Source organism: Apis dorsata, unplaced genomic scaffold (assembly GCF_000469605.1).
Source record: "Apis dorsata unplaced genomic scaffold, Apis dorsata 1.3 scaffold_591, whole genome shotgun sequence".
NCBI lineage: Eukaryota > Metazoa > Arthropoda > Insecta > Hymenoptera > Apidae > Apis > Apis dorsata.
Genome location: NW_006263796.1, coordinates 9,931 through 36,753, shown reverse-complemented (window position 1 = coordinate 36,753; position 26,823 = coordinate 9,931). Strand labels below are relative to the sequence as shown.

The window sequence follows — 26,823 nt, the reverse complement described above, 5'->3', positions numbered from 1 at the left end:
TTTTTTTTTTTTTTTTTAACTTCTTACTATTTTTCATTTTTGAATAGGAAAACGTTCGATACATTTATAATGGACTTAAAATACTTCGTTCATTAAATTATGCAAATATGTATCATCGTGTTGATTGAATTTTTTTTATGATTAAGTAAGATTGAAAGGTGGAGAAGAATGCTGAACAATTTTGATTCTTTATTTTTGGAAATCCGCTGAATCGATTAAAGTGTGATTAAATAACTAAGATATCACTAGACATTTTACGATTCTTTGCATCAAAACAATCGATTTTATAAATTTTTCTTTAAAAATGTGAAACTTAAGAAACTTACATGTTTAAAATATTAGTAAAACGAAAAATTGTATAGAAAAAAATCCAATGCGAATAATAAATATAATTATATTATTATTACGAAGGAAAAACGAGATTTTAGAAACACTGCTTCATGATTCTAGTTTAGAACGAGTGTGTTATAGATAGCGATGATGAGAATGTTGACAATTGGCCATTTTGTTCGATATATCTTTTTGATGATTTGGAAACAGCGCTCGAATGAATTCTTAGCTATTGCCTGAGAAATGCACCGTGGTTTCTTGCAAGGAAGATTAGTGGTTAAGATATGTATAACGTATGATCCAAGACGAAAGAATGAGCTTCGATCTAGCTGATCGAAATGGAAAGTCGAATAGTTCCGCTTCGCTGAAAGAGACTTTTCTCACATTATTCTCTCCCCTTTCTTTTACTCACGCGCTTTGTACATTGCCTTCTACTATTGATCGACATTTGTGGAAATCTTTTTTTTGTCTAGAAAACGATACTTTCAATTATCAGCTATTTTTTGAAATAAAATCGCGTAATGCATTTGTATAGATAGTTTGTCCTAGTTTCAAACTGTAGCAGCAATATAAAACGCTTGAAATTACATCCTCCTTATCGAATAACAATTTATTATAATTTCATCATACTACTATTTTTGTATATATATCGTGTAAGATAGTCTAGAGCGTTGCTTCTTTATATTGCTAAAATAAATATATTTTTTATTTTGTATTATTATAATTATTTGAAGCAAGAAGTCGTAATATTAATTTTTAAACTTTTTATCATTTACTTTTATTTCTAAAGTAGCTTTAGTGAAAATATACCTAACGAAATTATAACTTTAAAGACTAACACGAGTGAAATTCCTACAACAAATTATTCTTCTAAAGAAATTTCTCTCGATTATAGTTTTTAAGGGATCGTAAACTACGACACATAAAAATATGATTTTCCAATTTTTTAAAATTTTTTTAAAGAAAGAATAATTTCTAGCTGCAACGCTAGTTGATCTTACACTCACGGTACACCGCACCTTCTAGAATTTTTAATTTAACGAACAATTTAACACAACACCCACGTGTTCTCGGATCTTTGACCAGTTATCGCTTCGAACGAGTTATATGAGATATAAAAGTATAAGAAAAAATTCGAGGAGTGAACACGAACGAATGAAAATCTTCCTTGTAAATCGCCAGTGTCTAGCGAGAATACGCACTGCACGTTGCACTGCTAGCTACTGACTGTTAGCTCCCTTTGAATGTCGCATGTTGCCAAGGACGAGAGCACCGGTACACCGATGTGTTTGATCGACGAATCGCGGAGATTGTCCGCCGACACAATCATGAATAGAGAAGCATAGCCCTCGTGACATTCACAGAACGGCATTAGCCACGATATATCATGAGACATGAATCAGTGCATTCGATATCATGAACGCTGTTGCCATTCATTACCTTTTTTGAATCATCTCATCACGCCTAATCTATCGCTAAATATAGACTACGTAAGACTATTATCATAAAGTACGTTATATAATTCGTAGTAATTAATTCTATTTTTAAATTCATTCAATAAAAAAAAAAAATGTGAAAAAATGAAAAAAAAAACTCGTCGAAAACTTACGTCGAGATTTCGAGATCACATTCGTGACGTTTTCTTGGCATAGAAAAGCGCAACCTGTAGGGAATAATACGAAACGTCGGCCGATCGACGCGCCATCTTGTTACCATTGAACGTTCGCGATAACCGCGTTCTCTCGAGAGTTCGTTTCTCGAGAACTCGTCAACTTCTGGTTCCTTCCAACGGTCGAGATCCGTTGAAAGGTGAAAAGATCGAGGAAAAGAGGGAAAAAACTCGCTCGTGGCGCGATTTCATCGAGTTAAAACGTTTTTCCGGCCGATTCGCGTCTCAGATTCGTTTTCCGGCCACGGTTGCTCCCTTTAAATCCAAACCGGATATTGTATGTTGGAACGAGTCTCTGGTTGCACGCGTGGGTATGCAAGTAACGCGAAAAATTTTTCGAGAGATCTTATCGAGAAGATTGATCACTGCGTCGCTCGGCCGATCTCGTTCGAACGGTTGCGATGTGATCCTCGAAGGTAATCATATTTTTTTATACGATATAAAACTGTTTACAGGACTTTTTTCGTCGGGGTGATGAACCTCCGATCGCAAGATGTAAAAAAAAAAAAAAACAAAAAAAATGATAGAACAGTACACACAGGAAGACATCTTGTGGTGATTGAACCGATTTTAGAATGTAGTGTAGTTGGATATTATTTAATTTCTCATCGATTTCTTACAGAAATTAAATTTTTAATGAAAGAATATTCAGTTCGGTTTCTTATTAATAATTATTCGATTTTTTTTATAATTTTTTAACGCGAATTTGAGTTTTATTTATTATTTTAATCGATGATTTATGGCGAACGACGTTTGAGGGGTTACACGATTTAGTGAATTTTTGGAGAATATAAATATGATTGTTTGTAAAATACTATTGATTTGAAGAAAAAAAATATTAAATAACATTTAAATATCTTACAGATAAGTGAAGCCTTGTACTTTTTACTCTATGGAGGAATATTTCTAAACTTTTTTTTCATAAATCTATTTCTTCTCCGCCAGAAATAATCGTTTTCAATCACAATTTAACTTCAAAGAAATCTTATTGTATAATATAACTTCCTATTTCTATTCCCCCTAAATAAAATTTTATTTGAAAACTTTATACATCTACAAGAAAATATAAAATAACTTCCACACTCCCATGTTATTTCCTTTTTTTAAATTTATCTCGACCACTTACGCGTATCTTTGTTCACGCCTCGCTAAATTTACGGCACAGCCATATCTCTTCCACCGATTGTGCGTTATACGAGGCACAACCGTGGCCCACACTCGTGAGTAATCGCAGTTCGATAAGCGCGCGTAATTCAAACAACGCGTAGTTCTAAAAAAAAAAAAAAAAAAAAAAAAAAAAAAAGTCCTCAAAACAAGACTTTTTTTTTTTTTAAAAAAAAAAAAAGTCCTCAAAACAAGACTTTTTTTTTTTTTAAAAAAAAAAAAAGTCCTCAAAACAAGACTTTTTTTTTTTTTAAAAAAAAAAAAAGTCCTCAAAACAAGACTTTTTTTTTTTTTAAAAAAAAAAAAAGTCCTCAAAACAAGACTTTTTTTTTTTTTAAAAAAAAAAAAAAAAAAAAAAAAAAAATTCTCCAACCAGACGTTTCTGTAATTTTCAAGAGCTCAGCACCGATATTAGCCGGTTTCCGTCGTCACGAGCTAAGCACAACCGAAGTAATCTATTTAATCGCGCCGGTTATTATCGCGATAACGATTTTCATCGGCACGATTGCCGGCAGCCGACCGTTTAATTGCATGCTGATATTAAATTACTATCGGCCACGTGTCCGATCTCTATTACACCGATATTAACATGCGGTGTTCTTCCATAGTGAAACGAGACAAAAGAACCCTGGAGCAAATTACACTGTAACCCCTCGTCGTTCGCTATCTTTCCAATGTCCCTTTTTCTTTTTTTTTTCTATTTCTTTTTTTTTTTTTTTTTTTTTTTCATTTTTTAGCCCCCTACTTTTTGTTCGTTTACCGTGTCGTGAACATGCTGGAAATCGGCGCAACGAACGATTCGATTAAAATTTCAATTATTCGCCGGACGTCGTTGATAATTCAACGGCCTCTCTTCTTCTGAGGAACAAGAGGGATTTTTCCATATTTAAGTTGCGATTGATTTTTTTTTTTTTTCTTTTTAATTTGATTTAATCGATAGTGTTTACGTTTGTTAGTTTCTTTGTGTGTTTTTCTTTCTAGTTTTATTTTTTAACGCGTTCAAACCGGCGTGTACATTTAATCGACAATTCCGCTATGTTGAAGGATAAAACTCTTTTTGTTTTTTGTTTGGATCGATATGTTTGATTTAAGTGAAAGTGATCGATTACAGTTTATTTAAGCGATGACTGAAATTCTCGATGGTTTACACAAGGTACAGTATTCTTTGGGATCACGAATGAACTGGAAGTTTTTAGACGCTCTTAGATATATTACTCGAATCAATACACTCGAATTTATTTAATTTACGTTTGCTTATTAAATTACGATTACGATATTATAATGTAATTTTGGTAGTGTAATCACTGTTGAACGCTCGAATCGATATTTAATTTAGACGTACACCGCTTCAAATTTAGAAAACACCCTAAAAATGAAATATTTGTTATTCCACGGTGAATAACGTTCAACTTCCGGCTAATCCACGCCAGATTGAACGCGTTAACGTCCATAAACGAGCCTCTATCCAAACAAAAGGGACGTCAAACGTATATCAAAACGTATATTCACTGTCTTCGAAGGAAGAAACACAACGTAAACGATATAATATTTCCAAAGAAAATGGAAAAGCGAAACGTAAAGATAGAAAAAAAAAAAAAAGAAATAGAGAAAAGAAATTTTAATAGCCGATTCAAATTTTCTCTATCAATTGTGTACATGTGTTTATTACTCTTATATTGATTCAATGATGTTATTCTGTGGTGCTTTGCATGTCTCTATTGGACTCTGCATGTCGTATAGGGCATCGTAAGTACTTATTAAATGAACTCATCAACGACTACCGAATACACACGACACCAAAAAAAAAAGACTCTCTTGTTTATTATTATTAATTATTAAACGCGTACCTTGCATTGCAAAAATGATCGATTACATTTATAGTCGTGTAAAGCTTATGTTGATTTCTCTGAAAAAATTTGGAGGAGTTAATTATTGTCTGTAAGAACAGTCGGAGGAGAATCGAACAAGCTCAAGATACTCTGTAACAACACACTTGTGCCTATTATATTAAAATTCCAAGATTTTAAGTTCAGAATTATTATAAGGTTAGATTGCTCGAAGCTTTTAGGTATAAACCGTATTTTCGAAAACATTTCACCAGTAATATTGGCAACAAGGTATACTATATCATACCATGGTTGCAATGTTGAAGCAGTGTTAAATTTCTCTGGGAGGATTAAATGGATTTACATTTGAAAACCTCGAGTAATCTTAACCGTTGTCTTCGAATTTCGAAACATTGCAAGATCCTTTGTTAAATTTCGATCGAGAAGATGAATAAAGGATTCGAATTATCTTTTAATGGATAAAAATAATTTTTCTTTCTACGAATTGATGTTAAAAGCTCAGTCGATTTTCCGCAAACCGACTGTGCTTACTGTTCAATTTGAATTAATTTCGTAGAGCAACTGCGATTAAACTATAATCGCCTGCGAGAAAAGTGAGGTTAGGATGTCTCGTTCTGCTAGATTGATTATTTAATAGCCGGTACTTTGGATGGTCAGAAAGTTTAATTTAATTTAATTTGTATTTTATGTTTTAACGATGATAATTATTAATAGTTTGTCATGTATAAAATATAAAATGAAATTAAATATTTAAAATAATTAATTTGAAATATTGTGGTAATACCAATTGAGAATAAATATAAAGATGCAAGATAATAAGCCAAGAAGATTAAAAAATTAACATAATGTTCAAAAATTTAAAATCTAATGAAAAGGAAATAAAGTAAATTAGATTGTATTGCTTATTTGAATATTATCGGAACGAAGAAGTAATAATAGAGTCCGATGTGATTTAATGATGTTGAAATCAAAGCGCGAAAAATTAAACGGGAAACACCAAACCTCTGTAGCTGCTAATTAGTTAATTGAAAGGGACAATGCTCTCTATAGATTTCAATTGCTTTAATCAAATTACTTACTATTATTTACTATTATTAAATCAGTTTACAATATAATCTGATCGAAATTAAAAGTAATTTCAATGATTTATATTCTCCTAAATCAACGACCAATATCTTCTTGGCTTAATTAATAAAATCAATTTGTTAATCTGAGCAGAACGATAATCCTTTGGAACGATTGGTAAATTTAATTAATTTCAAAGAGCCAATTTCTCCGTTTTCTTTGTCCCAACTTTTACGTTTCGAATCAAAAGATTATTTGCAACAGGTTCTTTAGTTTTTTGTTTATTTTCACCGTAGAAATTTTAGACGTAGAATAGTATTATTATTAAAATTATACCGCTCGTCGATGTTGATTTGACGAATCCTCTCTGTCTGCCAAGCAAACCACTCGATTCTCTTTTGTTATTCCCTGAATCCTATGTCAATATTGTTTATCCGTTATATCATGGATGTTTGATTTAATCTTTCCTTTCCTGTCGGATGAAATACCGTCAAACTTGCACAGAACGGTAATAAATGGAAGAAGAAAGAGTACAGGCCAGCTAAATGAATCATCCGGTTTAAGGAGGAAGTTGGGAGAAGTATTAATATACATTTTAGGTTTCACGAATCTAAATGCAATATTGAATATTAAAACTTTCATACATGTAGATCTACACGTCTGGAAATTCTTAAAAATGATCTATAAGAAGTAATAAGAAATTCATGGTAGGAAATCAAATATTAATTCAAAAATATATTTTTTTCCATTTTAAAATAAAAAAAAATATAGAGGATTATGTTAGAAGATTTATCTATTAATAAGTTTTTCTAAATTGTATGATTCAATAATTAAACTGTATGAATTTCTCGATTAATTTTTAAACATGATTTATCATACGAATTTATTAATTGTTCGTTCATTTTATGGAAATGTTACCTTGAATTTATATAAATGATTCGCGTAATATAAAATTTATATTTAACGCGAAATAATAAATCGTTAATAGAGTATTTGATCTAGTTAATTTGCAATCGTTGAATTGGTGAATATATCGATAAATAATTTTTCAATTATTAATGATAATAGATATCTTATATATAATTTCGAGGATAAAGATTAGAAACCGAATATATATTTCATTAACTACCATAATTTCGAATTCTATAACGTACAATATATTAATAACATTCATATTTTTTAATTACTCAAAATTTATTTCATGCATTCGATACATATATTTATTCAAAGAATTATTTCGAATGTTCAATTCAACTACGAATTACGCACGTACGTGAAATATCGTTAATCGATCCTACTATAAATAACAGCTAATGAAATTTATCCTTTAAAAGGATTAAACACTTAACCAAAGCACTAAATTATCAAGTATTTAAGCCAGCCGATTATAAGAACCATATCGAATGGGATGATCCTCCCTAACTCCTTCCTTAAGTAGACATGATTCATTTAACTAAAAGATGTCCAAAATTTGAAATTTAATCTCTCAAAATTTCATGTTATAGACTATAAACTAAATCAATAACCAAACTGATAATCAACATTTTCTTTAATTTCTTTCATTTCTATATAAATATAACAAAAGAAATTATTGGATTAAATTATCTAAATTAAATGTTTTTTAAGCTGGCCTGTATTGAAGAAAAATAAACTATTGGAATAATACAATTTTTTACGTCTGGAGATAGTAGTATGAAAAAGACTGAAATTTTTCGTTGGGACAGTGAAGATTAATTGAAAGATTTCTTTCAATTGATAGTGAAGATCAAGCTGCATTGTACAATTATTAAATATCATAGGAAAAGATATAAGAAACAGTCATATTTTCTAAAAAAAAAAACATTATATTGGAAATTTTGAACTGATTTAAGAAACTTTTTTTAATTTAATTATATCATATATTTATGTGATATATAAATATACAAATCACATGATTAATATGAAAAATATTTGCATAAAAATCCGCAATCTATTGATATTTTTAGTCATAAAATTAAAAGAAAAATGAATTCATGTAACACGATTTCTGAATATAACCTTCATTTGTTTCCAGCGAAGAAACTATTAGATACTTTTTCATGCTACTAAATCTTTCTCTCCTCCTCATTTTCTTTCTCCATAAATCCTAATACTAGGACAAAACGATGCAACATCGTTTGCGATTTTGCATAATATTTGCAATATTAATGCACGTCCACGAACATTTCCACAGAAAAATTAAACATTCTTATAAGAAAAATTTTCATGGATCAAAAGTAATTTTGAATCAATAATTTTTATTAATAATAAATAATTTCAAATCATTTAGAAAAAAAAATTGCGTTCATATCCTAGAAATTTATAATAAAAATCGTTCACAGAAACCTTTTTAACAAAACGATCTCTACTAAATATCTAAAACGCCTAATAATTTTCCTTCCCTTCTATATAAAATCTTCTCCTCTCCTCTATAAACTACCATAATATCTTCAGATATGAAGATCCCCTTTATTGTACCCATAAGTTATCGCGATAACAATAAAATCGAGATCATACGCTCCATTAAATTATTAATCTAAAATTATCGAAACTAGTAGCAATATCCGTACGACGTCGCATCATTTTATCCGCGCAAAGTCCTATCCCCAAATGGACGAACACCGAGAAACGAGGAAAGAACGCGGAACACCAGTTCATCGACTACCAATCAGTGTTAATTATCCGACGTTTCCTTCCTTGCTCAAAGTGAAACGACCACTGACAAAGAGACAGAGGAGAGGAACAGCGGCGATGTGTCGACAGTGACGGCGACGCCTTAAGCAGCGACGTTCGTTTCCGTTCCGCGGCTCCTCGTGTCTCGAATCGACGATCAATTAGCGGGATATCTTTGATCCACGGCGAAAAGGGTTATCCCCGTCTCGCGTCGAGAATTAACGTTCTATCGGCACGATGAGTCGCGTGCACGCACGAACGCGTATACTAAGCTCGTTTGATCGCGAAAGACGCGTCGCATCGAAACGTAAACGCCGTCTTTCCAGAGATAGCGCGGGCTGATTTACGCGCGACAGGTCGTAACTCTTCGAACGTTGAAAATGGGAAAAATAGGTGAACTTTATCGGTTTAATGGTCTGATATCACGTTGTGATAATGATTCAGAAAATGATGGAGAAAATTGATTTGACGGACGGTGAATTTGAAATTGAAAAGAATCACGAAAATTAGAATTTCCATGGATTTGGAAGGCGAATCTGAAGAGAAAAAAATTTAGGATTCGAGTAATTGAATTCTCATTCGTGATTATTTCACGTTAATTCTCGTTCGAGAATATAGCAAAAGAAATTATTTATCGATATTATTTCCGACATAATTTTGGAGAATATTAATTTTATAATTTTCATGAAATAAATAATAGATTTGCGACGAAGGAATTACAGTCTTCATAATATAATTCGAGGTATTTCCTTGTCTATTTTTAACGAAAGCCCGAAACACGATCCTTTTCAACTATACGAGATGTATCGCGTATATCAGAGGAAATTAAATCAGCTTTTTCCAACGTTTCTCCCCCTTTCCCCCGGTTTGAATAAATGAAGAGATATGACCTGATATAATCGCGTGAATCATCCCGCATAGCGTTTATTAAATTTGATCCGTTCAATAAAATCCAAGCCGAAATTGTGTCTTCGAAATTGCCTCGTATCTCGGTACGATTCTACCGACAATGATTTCAATTAACTTTACTATTTCCGCAAACATGTCTTCAAACTCATTCCGATATTCCTTTTATTCTCTTTTCCTTTCATCCTCTACGCTTTTTTTCTCTTTTTTCTTTTTATCTTTTCTACGTTTAAAGAAGAACGTGAATTATTATATCCATTCCACGCCAATTTGAAGCGTTGTTTTCGCATTTCAATACCTCTCCTCCTTGCGTTTCACCCCTCGAGTAAATTTTATTTGTCATTCTTCCGCGAAACGAAATATGCGAAGTTAATTACACCCGTTTCGCTTTGTAAGCTATCCAGAACCGTGAAATTCAATGCACGACAAGGGAAGGGAAAAAATGCGATTGCTTTTAATTCAACGTTCCAACAAAGAAATAGTTTAAACGAGAGATATTTTTCTATTCAATCCCGAAGAAGCGAGGACTTTTGTTTTCAAATATACCGTTTGATCAGGGAAATTTAATCATGATTGGATTTGAATCCAGTCTTGCCTCTAATGCAATCAACTGTTAGTTTTTATCAAATCGAGTATCAAAAAATTTTATTAATAATTATAGAAAGTCTTAATTAACGCGTTAATTCAATTTCACGTAAACAGAATTTCGCTATTGAAATCAGTGAGATATATTTTATTATTGAAAATTAACGAAAGAAAATTTCCTAATAAAAGAGAAAAATTGAATAACAGTAAAAAGAAATGAAGCAAAACGGGCAAACTTCGCAAATTTCGTAGAACCAAAACAACAATAAGATCCTTTTATTTTATTTACATATCTTAATTTTCATTTTCTTCTATTTTTTTTTATTTCTTTATTAACAATCCCGTGTAAGTAGAATATATATGTTCACACATCGATTACCGATAAACATAAATCTTTTCTCGACGTCTAGGAAAAAAGGGATGGACCTGTGTACAAATTTTACGAGATAATCCGAGATTTCGGAGGAGACATCATGAGCACTATAAGCCATCTGCGTGATGTCACGCTGTTTGCGCCCAGCAACGCGGCCTTCGAGGAACCTGGCGTCCAGAAGATATTGCAGGATAAGGAACGTGTCAAGGAGATGCTGAATCTACATTACGTCAAGGATCGATTGCCAATCGAAAAGATCAAGAACAAGAGCGTCAACCAGGTAAGTAACTTTATTTTTGCAAATTTTTGATAAAAGATCCTATAACTTCAACGTGAACTTACTGTAAATGAAATCCACCAATGAAAGTTTCGAATCGCTTCTTATTTTAATATCGAATATTCTAGACTTCAAAATTCATGATTAAAAGACATGAATGTATAAATATAAGAATATTGGAAGTTAATGTGAAACTTTTAGAAATTACAAGAATTTTGTAAATTTGTTGAAAAATCATAAGTTTGGGAATTATAATTTTGGATTTGTTAGAAAATAGAAGAATTGTAATTATGTGACGTTATCACGAATGGATAAATGAATTTAAAAATTATAACTTCCTAAGGCATATATGATTGAAATAATATTTCAATTACTTGAAAAAATTTTTAAGCTTAAAAAATTTGAATAGATTGATAATGTTGGTGGTCTTGGAAATCTTGGAAAAAAGTAATATCGTCGATACTTTAAATTGCAGTAGTTCAAGAAATCTCAATTGTCCTAATGGTCTTTAGGGCCCTAAAGTATTCGTGATCTAAAAGCTCGAGCAAAGAGATTTAGAAGACCTTCGTGATATCAGAGCATTAGGATTTTTCAGACGATCTTAGAAGTTTTATTACTTTTCAAGTTATATTTAAGTTCGAAGTTATATTAAGATTGAAATTAATTTGGAGAACGCATGAAAACTATTATAATATTTTCGATAAATTATTATTATAAAAGTTCTCAAATTTTTAAAAGTTTCGAATATAATCAATGATGATGGATTTTCTTTATATATAATTTCTTTGAATAGTAATAAGAAGCGAATCGAAACTTTCTGCAATTTTAAAATTCATTCTTCAATTTTTAAGATTGAATATAGAAGAGAATATTGTAGATCATATTATTTGTTCATTTTCATTTATCATTTTCATTATCAAATAGATCATTGCTTTTTAAAATACTGATACTCAATACATTTTCATGTTGAAACCGATTACACACATACGGAGTTACAAGTTGATTAACACAATGTTTTTCTGTTTTCTGATTTTGTTTGAAGAAACCGTTCGGGAAGCCACAATATGGGGTAATTACACATTCATCAATCTTTCAGTGTTTCTTCAAGTATTCGTCAACTTTCTCTGCATCTTTCTCTTTCTCTTCGTATTCGCTTTTGATTTCATCCAAGTATTGATCCCAATTTAAAACCACTTCTTATAAAATTATTATTATTATTAATATCAATCGTGTAAATAGAAATATCTTTTATCGAAATTTATTTTACTTTATTTATTTATTTATTATATAATTTATTTATTTATTTATTATTTATTTATTTATATAATTTATTTATTTAGTTTTTTTTATTCTAATAATGGTTACATTATTTTGAATCGTGTTATTTTTGTTATTATTGTTGTTTTAACTGCTTTTACTGTTCTTTTATAATTATTCATTTTTGAGATTGAATTGATAATTGAAAAGAGAGACAAATTATTTTTCTCGATCCACGTATCTACATTTTATTTAATATTTCTTTTCTTTTAAAAAATTTTTACGAATTATTATTAAATTATTAACATTCATTACAGAGTTACGTTAAACTATACTAAATTCTGTCATTGCTTTCTTGTCATTACAAAACAGAAAAAAAGAAAGAATGAAGTTTTTTTTCTATTCTATCAAAATGTTCGTTCGTACTGATTGAGTGATAATGTATAATCGGGAAACTAACAGATGTTCTCGGTCGACTTTGAAGAAGCTTTGAGAAGACCGAACTAGCCTATGTTGTTATGACTGATTATTAGAAGACTGTTGTCAAACTTTTAGCTTTCAACCTACTTACAATTAATCCGACTTAGTCTTCTTATTGAACTCTGCAAACTTTCATTTCATCGTTATTTTTACAAACTTTTATTCTAATTATGCAATGTGTTATCAAATGTGTCGTACTGAAACTATATTCGTTAAAAAAAATTATACGAATAATTAATAATAATTTCCTGTAACAATAATATCATAATATTATTTTAACATTTATGATAAAAAAAAATTGCAATAGATATGCAAGGAATATGTATATATAACAATAATCTAAATTCTATTTATTAAATTTAGCTACCAATAATACTATTTATTAAAGTACTTTAAGTACTTTGCATTATACGAGCAGTTTCGAATTCATGTTCTCAATTCTCTGAGAAGATTGTGTAGGTTTCAGACATTATTGACTGAATGTTTCTGTGGCTTCCATTACGAGTGGAATAAGTAAAGAATGACGGAGACACGGTTTCCCCCGGATATGCGCTTATGAAACAAGTTTCTCAGAGACTTTATGAAAATGGAAGATGTAGAAGAAACGTTTCGAAGTTTCCAAGTTTCAACATATTTTTGAGTTTAATATTCTCGTAACTTTTTTTCGGATAATTTATAATACACGAATTACATGATAATCTTATTTTTGAAAAGTTAATACGGAAACTCTTTCTCTAGAATTTAAAATTTTTATTTTATTAAAAGAGCAAGTTATAGCTTCTATAAGAGCATTTATAAATTAATCTCTCTCTGAAACAATTATTTATTTAATTTTGTGTCCATGCTCTTGAAACGGAACAGTTAACTTTAATTAAATCCCTTTTCCTTTTTTTGAATCATTTCAATAATTTAACGTAATAATAAATCAAAGTTCTCGTTGTGCGATAAAATAAAATAAAATAAGGAGCTCGCAATGCCTCATAAAATTTTCTAAACTAACATCTAATCTTACAAAAATGAAAAAAAAAATATTGTTCGTATTAAGCAAAGAAAGATTTTAACAATTAATAAATGTTTATATTTCATACAATTTAATAATACGTGTTTTTCTCAAATATCCGAGAAAATACGTTCGATCCGAGATAAATGGAAAAACGAGATAAAAGAAGAAAGGAACAGGATATCGTTTAATTAAAGCGATACATCTTTAACGGAATCGTATAAAAGAATAATTCATACGCTCTTTTCTGTTTGAATAAATTCAAGCGACTTTATTCCTTTCATTGCGGATCGTTCGCAAATTTTCCGTTCGTTTACACGTGTGTTTACATGGCAAATTTATAGGGCGATGCAGAAACATTTTGCAAATCCGGGATGACAAATTGTGCCTTCGTTGGTATAATAAACGGATGAAAAATACCGCGAAAAATACAATTCAAATTGTAATTTTACCCTTGAGATACTTATAAGTGATATATTTCTTAAAATGTTAATACACGATATATTATTGTTATATGTTCATGTTATTTATTACATTATTTATTATTAGAAACGAAACTAAAATACTTTAGAATCATTGCTTATGATTAATACTATAATTTCATTAAACTATTAATTTATTTTCATCACTTCATTTTCACGAATATATATCAAAATTCATCTGATTCATCGAACTAGAAAAATAATTGAAATTATTCTAAATCTAAAACATCCACATCCTCACCTAATTAAAATATATACAATTTAACAGTTCAATCGATTATGCAAAATTTCATTCACCGAATTGTACGTGAAATTTAACGTGGCGGAAATCTTTATAACCGTTATTTTCGATTAGAACGATTTACTGAATTGTTTACAATAATTAATACGTATAAAGATGATAAACGAAAGCTGGTGAAGTCAATATTGAAAGAGACAACTCGTGCTAATAAATTCGGCCCGTTCAATGTTGTTTAATAATCGACAATTAGCAAGTGAATATTAGTGCTCCTGTTTTAACTTTTATCGTAATCCATTCGTAAATTATTTCGCGTATCCCCCTTCCATTTTGTGAAAATCTTTCTTATCGCTTTTTGATAACTGATGGATTAATTTTCGATGCTATTTAGGTCATCCTGTCAATAAAACTTTTTCGTTTAATTTTTACGTATTCCATTATCGAATGATATATTGCTTTACATCGACGAACTCCGTTTCGTTCGCTAGTATTATCTCCATATTTATGATTGATAAAAATTATTAAGACAAATGTCTTTAAGAATTATTATTTGAAGAAATTGTGGTATTCTATAAAGAACTCGTTACGTATTTCGATACTTTGAATGATTTGTATCATTAAGTTTTCAATTAAAATTCTATATATCGACTCTAATTAAAATATACAATATAAACTTATTATTTTCTAGTTCGATGAATCAGATGAATTTTGATATATATGAAGTTTTAATCAAAGCGTGATTACGAAAAACACGTAATTGCTAATCCGTTCATTTTCTTCTATAATTTTTGAAAATATAAAGTTTATAATTATACGCTTGCAATTATTCCCAAAAATTATCCGCGTCCAATCCATATGATATCCTGCACCATTGTCATCAATCGCGTAACAATCAATCGATTGATCGTAGAACGAAAATCAAACCTTTATACGCGCCGATAGAATGTTAATTTATGAACAGGCGGAGGATATAATTAAAGGCAGCGTTCCGTATCAGCGTATCGAGTCATAGAGGCATGGATATTCAAGCATAATTAGTTATATCGGTGATTTCGGGTAATTGCATTCACGGATCAAAATTGACAGCCGCTAATTAAGCTAGAGATATCGAGACTTATATCGAAACGTGTAACTCAGAGAACCTATCCCATTCGGATGTCACCAATGTCATATGGAAATTTTAACTTTAATCGTTAAATGGAACAACAATGCAAATGTTAATTACAATCGTTATACAATTGAAATTTTTCTTTGACGCCTATTAAAATAAAATCTTATAATAGAATTCAGAAACTTACCCCCCATCGAAATGAGAATTTACATTTATTTTAATAAATTTTAACTCTAAGATTCGTACAATGATATACGTTTACATTTCATAAATGTCATTTATTACTTGCACATCACGAATAACGAATAATGAGAATCCAGACATCATTTAAAATCATTAAATCGATCGAGAAAGAAAATAAAGAGACAATCGTGCATTAAAAACGAACGAGCTAATAAGAATAATTTACGACGCGTCGTTGTCTCGCTTTTTAATCGCTTCGCACGGTATGGTTAGCCAAAATATTCCCCGTTTTATCACGTAGCTCGACCTATTTGCATTAAACGACACTACTTTTGCGCCAATTTATCGCGCGGATATGTTTTACGCCGCTCTTCTGCTTTATGACGCGTGGCTCCAACCTCCGATGCGAAGATAAAACAACCGCGGAGGAGAAACACCAAAAGTTTCGTAAGCGGGCCATATTCGAGATAAAACGACTTCTTTTTTTTTTCCTTCCCCCCCGCAGTCACACACCACGCGCACGTTGTCGCAATTAATTTATTCCCGACGTCATTCCGCGAAATACAATTCCGCTGTTGAATCGCCATTCGTTTGGAAGCGATAAATGGCAGTTGCCGTGCAGCTGCTTGGTCCTGCGTAATGGCGAAATTAGTGATTTCGTGGTGTTTCGTCCGTGTTATGTTTCAACAGATATTTAAGAGATCTTTTACCACTTTAATTGAGCAATCGTATAATTGGGGGATGTTATATGATCTTTAATTGAATCTTGTTCTTTTTTTTAGATTTGATTTTCGAAATTAAATAACTTGTGAAATATTATTAAAACGAAGATCGTAAAATTTGCATTTTCTCTGATAATTAAATGAATTAAATTTTTCTTTCATTTTGAAATTCTTGATTATTATTTCTTGTGTACGAAATTTTGATTTGTATCTTTGATACTATAAATTATCTCGATCAATAACATCCCCATCGTTCGATATCGTTTTTTACTTAGCTAATTGCCAATTAAGAGGAACTGTTTCTTATCGAAGACAGGTTTCATTTGAAAAGAAAAAGATGAAAAATGGGATCACATGCTACAAAAGATAGGATATTGAAACAATCTTTACGAACAATTTCTTTTTTGTCAGATATCTTTCGAAGATACCTTCGGTGTCTGATTTTCCAATCGCTTTCTATTCCTTCCAATTGAAAATTAGATTTACGAAATTACGTCACAATTGCTCGTAATTAAATAAAGCAAAAGATAGAATTATAAGATGAGAAAGAAAAATTCCTAAGGACTCATAACTGAACCTCGCATCGCATTGGAAAGAAATCTATCGCAGAGAAACAATAAGATTACGATCAATCGTATTTCCGACAGAGAATTCTCGATGCTTCCTTTGACCAATCCTAAAAGATTTATTATTAAGAAAATACGTAAGAAAGAAAACTCACGAATGCAAGGCGACGCCTCCGTTTCCAACGTTGAACGTGTTCAGCATTCCGATAGAGTTTCTAATTGCTGAACTGTGATTAAAAGGCCCCGTTACTCCTCGAGTGGGTGTGTAACTCGATTAAAAGAAGCGGAATCGCTCTTAAGCGTACTAAACATCGAGAAAAGAAAGGAAGCGAAGGAGATGAAATTGAATGAAACGAAAGAAACGTGAAACGAGGGAAGCGGAAAGTGCATGGAAGCTTGAGTAACAAAAAGTAAAAGATGAACTAATGATCTCTGGTGGAAAAGAAGCTTATAGGAAAATTCTTAGCCGGAGAATGGATGCGTGGATTTTCATCGAATTAAATTCGATCTGCCCTTTGAGAAATCTCGACTAGTAAGATGCACTTTTGTGTACGAATTTAACAACGATTCGAAATCGGAAGAGTAACCACAACTTTGTTGAGTGCAAATCATAAAGAAGGGGATCAACTGGAAAAGAAATCACTATCTTTAAGCTATCTCTTTCTCTTCTCATTTATTTTTCTCACTCATTGTTACTCTTTATTCCTCCCCCATCCTCGAGGGTTTTTACTTCTTTCTCTCTTTGGCACTTCCGCTCTCGTTAAACTTTCCGAGAAAATGCCAGAGCTCTGATGAGGGAAACAAATTCTCAACTTTAAACTAACTTCATGACCTCAAGTACGAATTAACATGACAAATTTTATTTATAAATAGATTCATCTTATGATATCCTGATATTATTTGTGGTTTATTATTGAAAAGAAATAATATTTAATTTGTTGAATATTCATTATTATTAAATATTGAATTATTGAAGTAACAAAAATAAATATGTACTTTGAAAACCGTTTAAATTTTGTTTAAAATTTTGCAAAATTATCTAAATAATTCTTTTATAAACTATCTATATCTATAAATTATAAGTATTTTAATAAAATTACAATGAAAATTTGTTAATCTATCTCATTTGATAAACTCCTTATTAACTTCCACTTAAAACATTAAGTTATAATTTATTCTAATTCGTATTTCATCCTTTACACGATAAAAATTTTCGATGTTCATCTCATAAGAAAAAACTTAATCTCAAACTTCATATTAATCACCTCAAACTTTGTAGCAACTATACTAACATAAGAATTAAGAAAAGAAGCAAAATACTTGGAAAAGCAGTAAACAAAATATCTTAGAATAGTAAACCTTTCCTTGAAACTAAACCTTTTTCTTCTTACCTCCGCATAAGTAACAAATGCACACGTAACGAAGATGACTTATCGTCTAACAACATTCCTTCCAATTCTTTCTGCTCTCTGTGAGAAAGTTGCAAGTAGGAAAGCGCACATAACTTTTAACTCGGCCCTCATCTTCCGCCGTAACTTGCAGTTAGATATGTACAAGTTCTTGTTTGCACGAGACTGACTTTCAACCGTTCTTCGAATAAAATTGCGCCACCAAACTCTCTCCTGTTAATTATAAATTATTTGCCAAGTTACAACTTGCCACTTCCTCAGACTTAACAGCGGAACGCTGTTAAATCGATTTTTATAATTGATAAATCAATCCTTTAACCGATATCGATACGAAAATTTCTGGATGAATTATTCAAGAATAATTTCATTATTAAAATATTTTTTCTATTTTTGGATGAAAGAACACAATGTTTGATATAATTTTTTTCCAATTAAAAATTTTGAAAAACTTGAAAAGTAGCAAAAATAATTCGTAAAATTGCAAAAAAATTATTAATAATTATGACGAAATTGCCTATTAATAGATCCTTCTAATAATATCTGCACATCACGCGATTTATTCGAAGAAACGGATAACTCATTTTCTCTTTCTATATCGTTGTTTCGATGTGTGAAGCATGTTGACGCGTTTTTAAGATTTTTCTCAAAATCCCTTGAATCTTTTATAGATCCCCACGGCAGCAGACAAGAAGAAACTGTATTTCAACGTAGCTCAGGAGCCAAACGGAAATCAGATAATGACTGTCGAAGGAGGTGGCGTGAACGCGACAATAATTACCGCAAATATCGCTGCTACCAATGGATTGATTCACATCATCGACAGAGTTCTTGGAGTTCCATACACTACTGTGCTGGAGAAACTTAAAACCGATCCTATGCTCAAGTGAGTTAATATTTTTGTATATTTTACATAATTTTAACTTGGTATTTATATTATTAAATTATTCATTCTTTTTAAGATGAGTGAAATAATAATTTGGAAATAATAATTAAAAAATTACCTCTTGATATTGATTTAGATATTGATAATTTTTGCATCATGCCAATGAAATTATTATTCTATTTACCTATTTTCCTATTCTCTCATTTCTATTTATGTGGAGGAATTTGAATGATTTTAATCGTTTATTTGAATATAATTCCATTGTATCTCAAATTTAATTAAAATAGCATGAAGAATCTACATTCCAATCACTATCGTTTCGCTTGATTGAAACTATAAACAGAACTCTTATGTGAATTGAATGTTATGTACCAATTACTCGTCGATCTATTAAATTTCTACTGAATGCAATTGCCCTTGATCTCTTATTGATACTATTTCTACATATTTCAAGGATTCTATTTCAAAAGAACGATTAAACAGCTGATTCAGAAAAACGAACGAACCTTTACAGTCACTATATCAAGATAGAATAAAAATCGAAATAAAGACAAAAATCTATTTGAATCTATTTGAAAATTGATATAATAAAGAACATTTATAAATATCATTAATGGATTTGAAATCCTCATGATACATATATTTCAATAACTTTCTAAAATTATATAACGTTTAAAAAATAAAACATTAATGATTTCTAAATGTTGCCAACGTTTGTTCGTGCATCACATGCAGAAACATTCTTTTCATGCGCGAAACATCCATTCTGCTAGATTGCCCTAATGAAACTGGTCCCAAGTACGTGTTCGAACTGTGAATATTGCGCAGCCAGATCCGTCATATGATTTAATTCCTCTCCCGTTATTTCAATTATCGATGCATCGATAATGGAATATCCAATTAAATAATATTCCAATAACCGATAAATAAACTTTTGCCATACTAATAAAACCTTATTAAAGCGAGCGAGATCAAATATTTAGCTAATAAACGAGGTGTAAAACTATCAAATTGATCCAAAATTCTAGAATTGTTCAGACGAAAAATATACAGAGAAATTATTCAAGTATTAAATTCGCGACAGATACGCGTATTTTTCTTCGAGCAATTTGTTCACTTCAAACCTATCCCAAGCGCTTGGTTAGACGAATTTATTAGTAAGCGATATATTCATCGCGAACGATGCAACGTCATGCAGAGGAAAGGATAGTCGGCTAGTATCCTATCTTGTTATGAGGAATCGTTGAACAGCTATCGGTTAGGAAACGATCGGTTATACGCTACCTTTAATGCCATTAGTCCCTTTATACGATAGCTATCGTTATTCGATGCGGTGGATGGATGGTGATGTCAGCATTCCATCACCCCGTACCCGTGATATCCACAAGCCATCGATAGCACTACTTCCCTACCTATGCCTATACGTCACGTCTCTGCGTTTACGAATATCAAGATCCAGTGGATCGATTTGTTTGCCTCTGTGTTTCCACCCTTTTACCACGCGTTGCCCCCGCCTTTCTCTCTCTCTCTCTCTCTCTCTTTCTCTCTCTTGATTTACAAACCGTTTCAAACGAATGATACTATTCAAGGATACGATCGAATGCTTACCACCTGGCCTACAATCAAACGTAGTTATTATGGTTAATATGTTAACTATCATTTCTGTTATTAAAATGGAATAGCGAATACTCGCTTTTGTGATATCCTCAATTTGACAAGATATTCCTCAAAGAGTTAGAGAATGGAAGAATTTGAATTTTCGATTTTTCGAATTTTTATCTAATCTATTATTTCTAAAACAAATTTTTTTTCAATGTACTTGTTTATTTTCAAGTTCTACCTACTTCCTTGGACAACGGCAGGGATTCAACGACCAATTGAACGACACGTCAACGCGTTTCACTTACTTTGCACCGCGCGATTATGCCTGGCACGTAGCGGCTATCAGTTATCCATCCACTTCGAAAAAGATCTTTATGCCTGAATTCAGCTATCACGTAAGTGTATCTTTCCTATATATAATAACTTGAATTAATATTTTAAAACTACTTACATTCTCATACTAACAAAAATGATTGTCTAACCTAACTTTACACCTAGAACAACTTGCTTCCTCCCTTTTATATTTCTCATTTCAATAAATTTCAATGTAAAAATGTATTATTATAGACAAAACAAATCCTGGAACGACATCTCGTGATAGCGGACGAAGTATACACGATGGCCAAACTGAAGGAGATGAAGCACAACGACACCATCGTCCTTCCAGCAGCCAGAGACAGTCTGAAGCTTCGTATCAGGGAGCACAGCGAAAGTAAGTAGGATATGATAAAACGTTTTAACAAATAATCGTTTGCATAAGCACTCTTGCAATTACCCAGATATTCTCAGATACACTCAAACATTTGTTTCAAATTAGTTATATATAAACGTAAATGTGTCCGGGATTATCCGTTTTAATTGTTGTACCGCTGTGTTCTCGAATGGAATAAAGAGAGAAAATAACGCTTCGTACATAAGGCCCCGATCTATCGGGGCCCTGGTCTGTGTTCATTCTCAAACATGATGCTATTTGGTTACATTTAGATGACAAGTACGACGAAAACATGATCCGTCCAGAAACTTTGGGTGAGTGAGTTCAGTGTTTAGACGTCGCCGATGAGCGACGACACGTGCTTCCACCAGTACGAGCTCTGCGCACATTTATTGTCAATTTGTGAAGGGTTCTATATTTCTCAGCACTTTCACGCACCGTGTCTAACGCGCGTACACTTGATTGCGTGTATTTTTCAAATCGATTCTGTCTGTTCGAAGCTGTGATTTTTCTTACGATAAATGGATAAACGTGAAGATCAAGCGATCATGTGCTCTGCCAAACGTTTCTGGCGATTTCTTATATACGAACGCGTTAATTTCATTGTCTGAATTCATATTGGATTTCCTTTGTCGTAAGTTCTCATACGTGGGTCATTTGAAATATTTTCAGAATTAAATGTATATGGTGAAAAGTTTTGAAAATTTTATTTTTTTGAATGATTTGTACGTGCATATTGTGAAAGATGTGGGTTGACGAGTAAAAATTGTTTTTCAGTAAAGAATTAGCTATAAATAAATGGTTGTAATGAGATATTTAAATAGTTAAAATAAGATATTTAATTTAATTGATATTTTACACAAGTTTTCTTTGAATTTTATATTTCTATAATTTTTTAAAAAATTTCTTTATCAAATAGATAAATCAATATCTATTGAATGAATATTTCAATTGAAATCTTTCGATATTACAAACTTTGGAACACCATTATTTTATTGATGTTGGATTATATTTTGAAAAAATAAAAATGTAATTTAAAAAAAATATATTCTCATTCCATTTAAAAATTTTTCAAATGACCAACGTATATAGAGACGAAAATTTCGAAATATACACATTTATCGTTTTTAATTAGAAACATTTACACTGTAACAACGAAAACATAAAAAAAATCATTTCCAAAAAAAAAAAGAAAAAAGAAAAAAACACGAAACAATTTTTGATAATGAGATACACAAAATCGTAACACGAAGTCATTTTACATGAAAATCGTTTGATCACGTGTCCTCGTTCACATTTTTACAATTTACATACGTTTTTGGTTGCGTTTCGAATGTGATTAAGTACGCGCGTTTCATGCAATCTCAGTGCTTGAAATGAGGAATGCTTTTTTTGTTCTCAAAATACGTAGATCGCGCTTATTCACTACGCAATTAATTGTTCACAATCGTTGTTGCTTTTTGAACGTATGCGTGCACGAAATGGACAAAAATATATATCTCTATCGTTTTAAATATATTTTAAATATATTTCTATTATATTCGAATAACTTTTAATTAACTATCAGCCTAAATAGACGCGCAACCCTTATTTTTCTCTTACTATCTTCTCAGCTTTGTTTCTTTGTTTTCAGTAGGGTAAAACGACGATTGAATTCGATAATAACGAAAGTGACGATAACGTTCCCTACACTGCGAATTATATTGGCAGTGATTTTTATCAATGAATTTCCATATCTAAATTAAAAGTAAATATTAAAAAAATTTTAATAAATGTAATCCTTAACATTAAAATTACCAAACTTTTCATATTAATAATTTCATATTTTTTGCATTACAATTATTAAAAATATTTCTAAATTATTTCAATTAAAATTTTTCATATATTAAAATATTTTTATATTTATTACAAATAGTTTTAATGTTAAATTTATAGAAAGCAAAAATTGGAAATAAAGAGAGCCTATGCTTTTTTTCCCCTAATATTTCAAATAAAAAGAAAATACAGATATGGAAATTCATTAGTAGAAGGGGAAAGAATAATTTTGGAATATTTTCACTATTCGTTAGATGCTCGATTTCATTCAATTTTTCCGTAATCTTCATTCTCATCATTTATTAGGGACAATAGTTCCTTGTATTTCGAGATTAATATCAATTTAACGTGATAAGTTTTACAGATATCTTCATATATCATAACATATTAATTATATATTCGAGCAATTGCACGGTGAGTATTCTTTTGATTTTGCAAAAACAATCGATACATGGCGTTATATGTTCTGCTTGTTGCTCGCTTCAACGAATCAATTAAGCTTGTTACAGTAAAACGCAAGACTAGGTTTTAACACGATTACGTCTGATCATGCAGTCGTGTGCTCATCGTCGTCGTCGTCGTCGTCGTCGTCATTTTTCTTTAGACTAACATTCAAGATATAAAAAGCTTTAATATCGAATTCTATTTTATTTTATGAACGGTGATTAAACACTTATTGGAATGATCAAATATCATAAATCATTTTCCTTCTTTTTTTACTTTTAAGAAAAATTGAGATCTGAAAAAATTTTTACAAGATGAGAGAGAATAAAAAAAATAATAAAAATAATAGGAATTATATTTATAGATATAAATGGCTTCAGAAACTAACGAATTAATGAAATTTTTCAACCTAGATATCCTTTCTACTCTTTTTTTCTTTGCAATAAATTTTTGCGTGTCAATTTTGCTTTGTTTTTTCAAAGTAGTGATTAAAATAATTCTATTCTTTTTGTTTAAAAAATTAAGACAAGAAATCATAAAGAAAATAATTTTGAAAAAATTACGATTCGTTCATGCTACTTGGATCACTTTAGACGTTTCTATTATACGATGTCTATTTCACACGAAAAAAATGCGATGAAATGAGAAAAAGTTCCGGATACAGATAAATGCGAACGATTACGCGCGAAATATATTGGCTGCCATTTCCTTTCGTGACGATAAATGGTCGAGACGAGCGTGAAAACAGAACGATATGAATACCTGTAAATTGTCCTCAATTCTAGTTATCTATCGACGTTTTTAATTTACACGATATATTTACCGTGAGCTTTCTTCGTTGTTTCAAAGCGATCAAATTCGACTCTCGACAGATTCATTTGAAAAAAATTCCTATAATTAAAATTATTACGATTAAAAATATGATATATTGAAAAATTTTAGTCAAATACATACCGATATCAGAAATATTCTATTGTTACAACAATCATTTAATTGTAGAAAGATTATTATTATTAATTTTTTCGAAATTTATCTAATTATGTTTTTCTATAATGTTATTATTAATAAATTATCAGTAACAAACCAATTATATAAACATCTGAAACGTGATAAACGCGATAAAACATAAATTTTTTTTTATTACTACTCGATTAATTTTAAGCGAGAAAAATTAATTTAAATAAATCGTTTTATAATTTTCCTTTAATTTTATAAAAAAAAAAAATAATAGCACTATTGACGTATTAATTATATAAATTATAAATTTCTTCTCTAATATACAAAATATACTCTTTCTACAATTACACGATCGATAAATTTCACATTCAATAACGAACATGAAATAATAGAAAAAGAAGGAAATGGCTCGTTGGAGTGCAATTTGGTTTCGATACACGGTAATTTGGCGGCTTCCGGCCACTCTCGGCAAGCGGAGACCGAAGAACGTGCACAATTATGGTCGGAGACCGCAAGACGATTTATTATGCACCTTTCGACCACCATTTAAATGCAAATTCCTTGATTACTCCTGGTGCTAATTGCCACGTGTTCGTTCGGTCATTCTCTTGGCCACGAATTGTGAATCGTCAAAGTGTTTTCTGTTTTCGATTAACGTTATCCCCTTGCGATTAATGAATAAACTAGGGGGTTGAAATGAAAATATTTGATAATATCGAAAGAAATAATTAAAAGAACAAGAAAATAATTATATATACTTTTTTTTATAATTTCTAATTCTTACGAAAGAATCGTCAGCCAGATTATCTCATTCCTCGGATAGCTCGTTTTTACGTCATTTTAAATTAATTTCTCTGCTTCTGTGTGTTATTTTGATATCATTACTTGAATATATGCATAATTATAGACGTATTAAAATTTGAAAAGGTTCATCATAAAAGTTTCTACTGCGCTTCTCAACCTTTAGACAATTGACAGACAAATGAAATATTACCGTTTGTTTGATAAACTAACAATTATATACTTACATGATATACAATAATTGAAATACAATATATTTGCACATCATACATATAGCCTCGTCAAGATTCGAACGAATTAAATGATGATTTTTTATTTCTCTAAAGATTATCCATAAAATTTTCTCATTCAAATTATTCAAGATATTGACGCCCACCATTCTCAATTTTCCCAATGATACGTATTTAGTTCAACTACTAAAAACCCGCGAGATTTTTCCATCCACGACAAACTGAAACATTAAACGAAAAATCATTGATCATTAAACGAAAAACAAAAAACGAAAATAAGCATACGAATACTCGCTACATGCATTTTCTATGTGTTCCGTAGACCCAGAACTCGATATTTCAATCGCAATTTAGTGTCTCATCCGATTCTTTCATGCTCGACAAGTGAACATGCTCACTGGAATCTGTCTATCCGCTGCAAAAAAAACATGGCAACTCGCTTCGTTCTCATCCGATCCATCGGATCGTTTCAAATCGATACGCAATGCCTCCTCCTCCATCACCGTTACCGACTTATCGATCGAAACTCGTTTTTCTTTACAGTTTACCAGATCGAGTGGGAGGGCAACTGGATTCGGGTGTATCGTCCGGACGTCGAGTGCACCAACGGCATCATCCACGTGATCGACGCGGTGTTGTTGAAGGACAGTGACGTGAGGGTGACCGGAACAGCGTCCGCCACCTGCCTGGCATCGCATTTGATCATGATCCTGGTGGCCAAGTGGCTGCTTTAAGGACGTACCTCTACGTTAAGGAGTCTGTCATAGGTGCACCTAGGAATTTATTTTCGGGACCGTCTCCGATCGTCCTCGTCCGAGAGAGAGCGTGGTGCGCGAGATCCGGGTTCGAACTTTGAGAAAAATCCGTTTGGGACGAGCTTTCGTCAGGGTCCAACCCTTTAAAAAACCGATCCTAACCGCTGCTTGTATCGCCAATTCCGGGGTCAGAGTGATCTCCGTGATCTCCGTTGTGACACTGCGTAAACTGTGTTCGAGGGTTTTTGCTTTTGCCTCCCTTTTAATAG

General features: G+C 31.3%; 1 protein-coding gene across 8 annotated transcripts in view; it reads left to right on the top strand.

Moving 5' to 3' along the window:
- LOC102676482 (fasciclin-1) overlaps positions 1–26,823 on the top strand; it is a 308,866-nt gene that overhangs the window by 281,557 nt on the left and 486 nt on the right. For 2 of the 8 annotated variants that reach the window (XM_031513134.1, XM_031513132.1), the window contains 8 exons: positions 4,904–4,909; positions 10,668–10,910; positions 11,950–11,976; positions 19,024–19,238; positions 21,073–21,235; positions 21,408–21,552; positions 21,825–21,866; positions 26,343–26,823. The exon at positions 26,343–26,823 is cut by the window's right edge and continues 486 nt beyond it. In XM_031513134.1, the coding sequence (XP_031368994.1) occupies positions 4,904–4,909; positions 10,668–10,910; positions 11,950–11,976; positions 19,024–19,238; positions 21,073–21,235; positions 21,408–21,552; positions 21,825–21,866; positions 26,343–26,533 (1,032 nt within the window). In that variant the 3' untranslated portion in view covers positions 26,534–26,823. The remainder of the gene's footprint in view (positions 1–4,903; positions 4,910–10,667; positions 10,911–11,949; positions 11,977–19,023; positions 19,239–21,072; positions 21,236–21,407; positions 21,553–21,824; positions 21,867–26,342) is intronic. The other 6 variants (XM_031513135.1, XM_031513133.1, XM_006621148.2 and 3 more) reach the window with 5 other exon arrangements.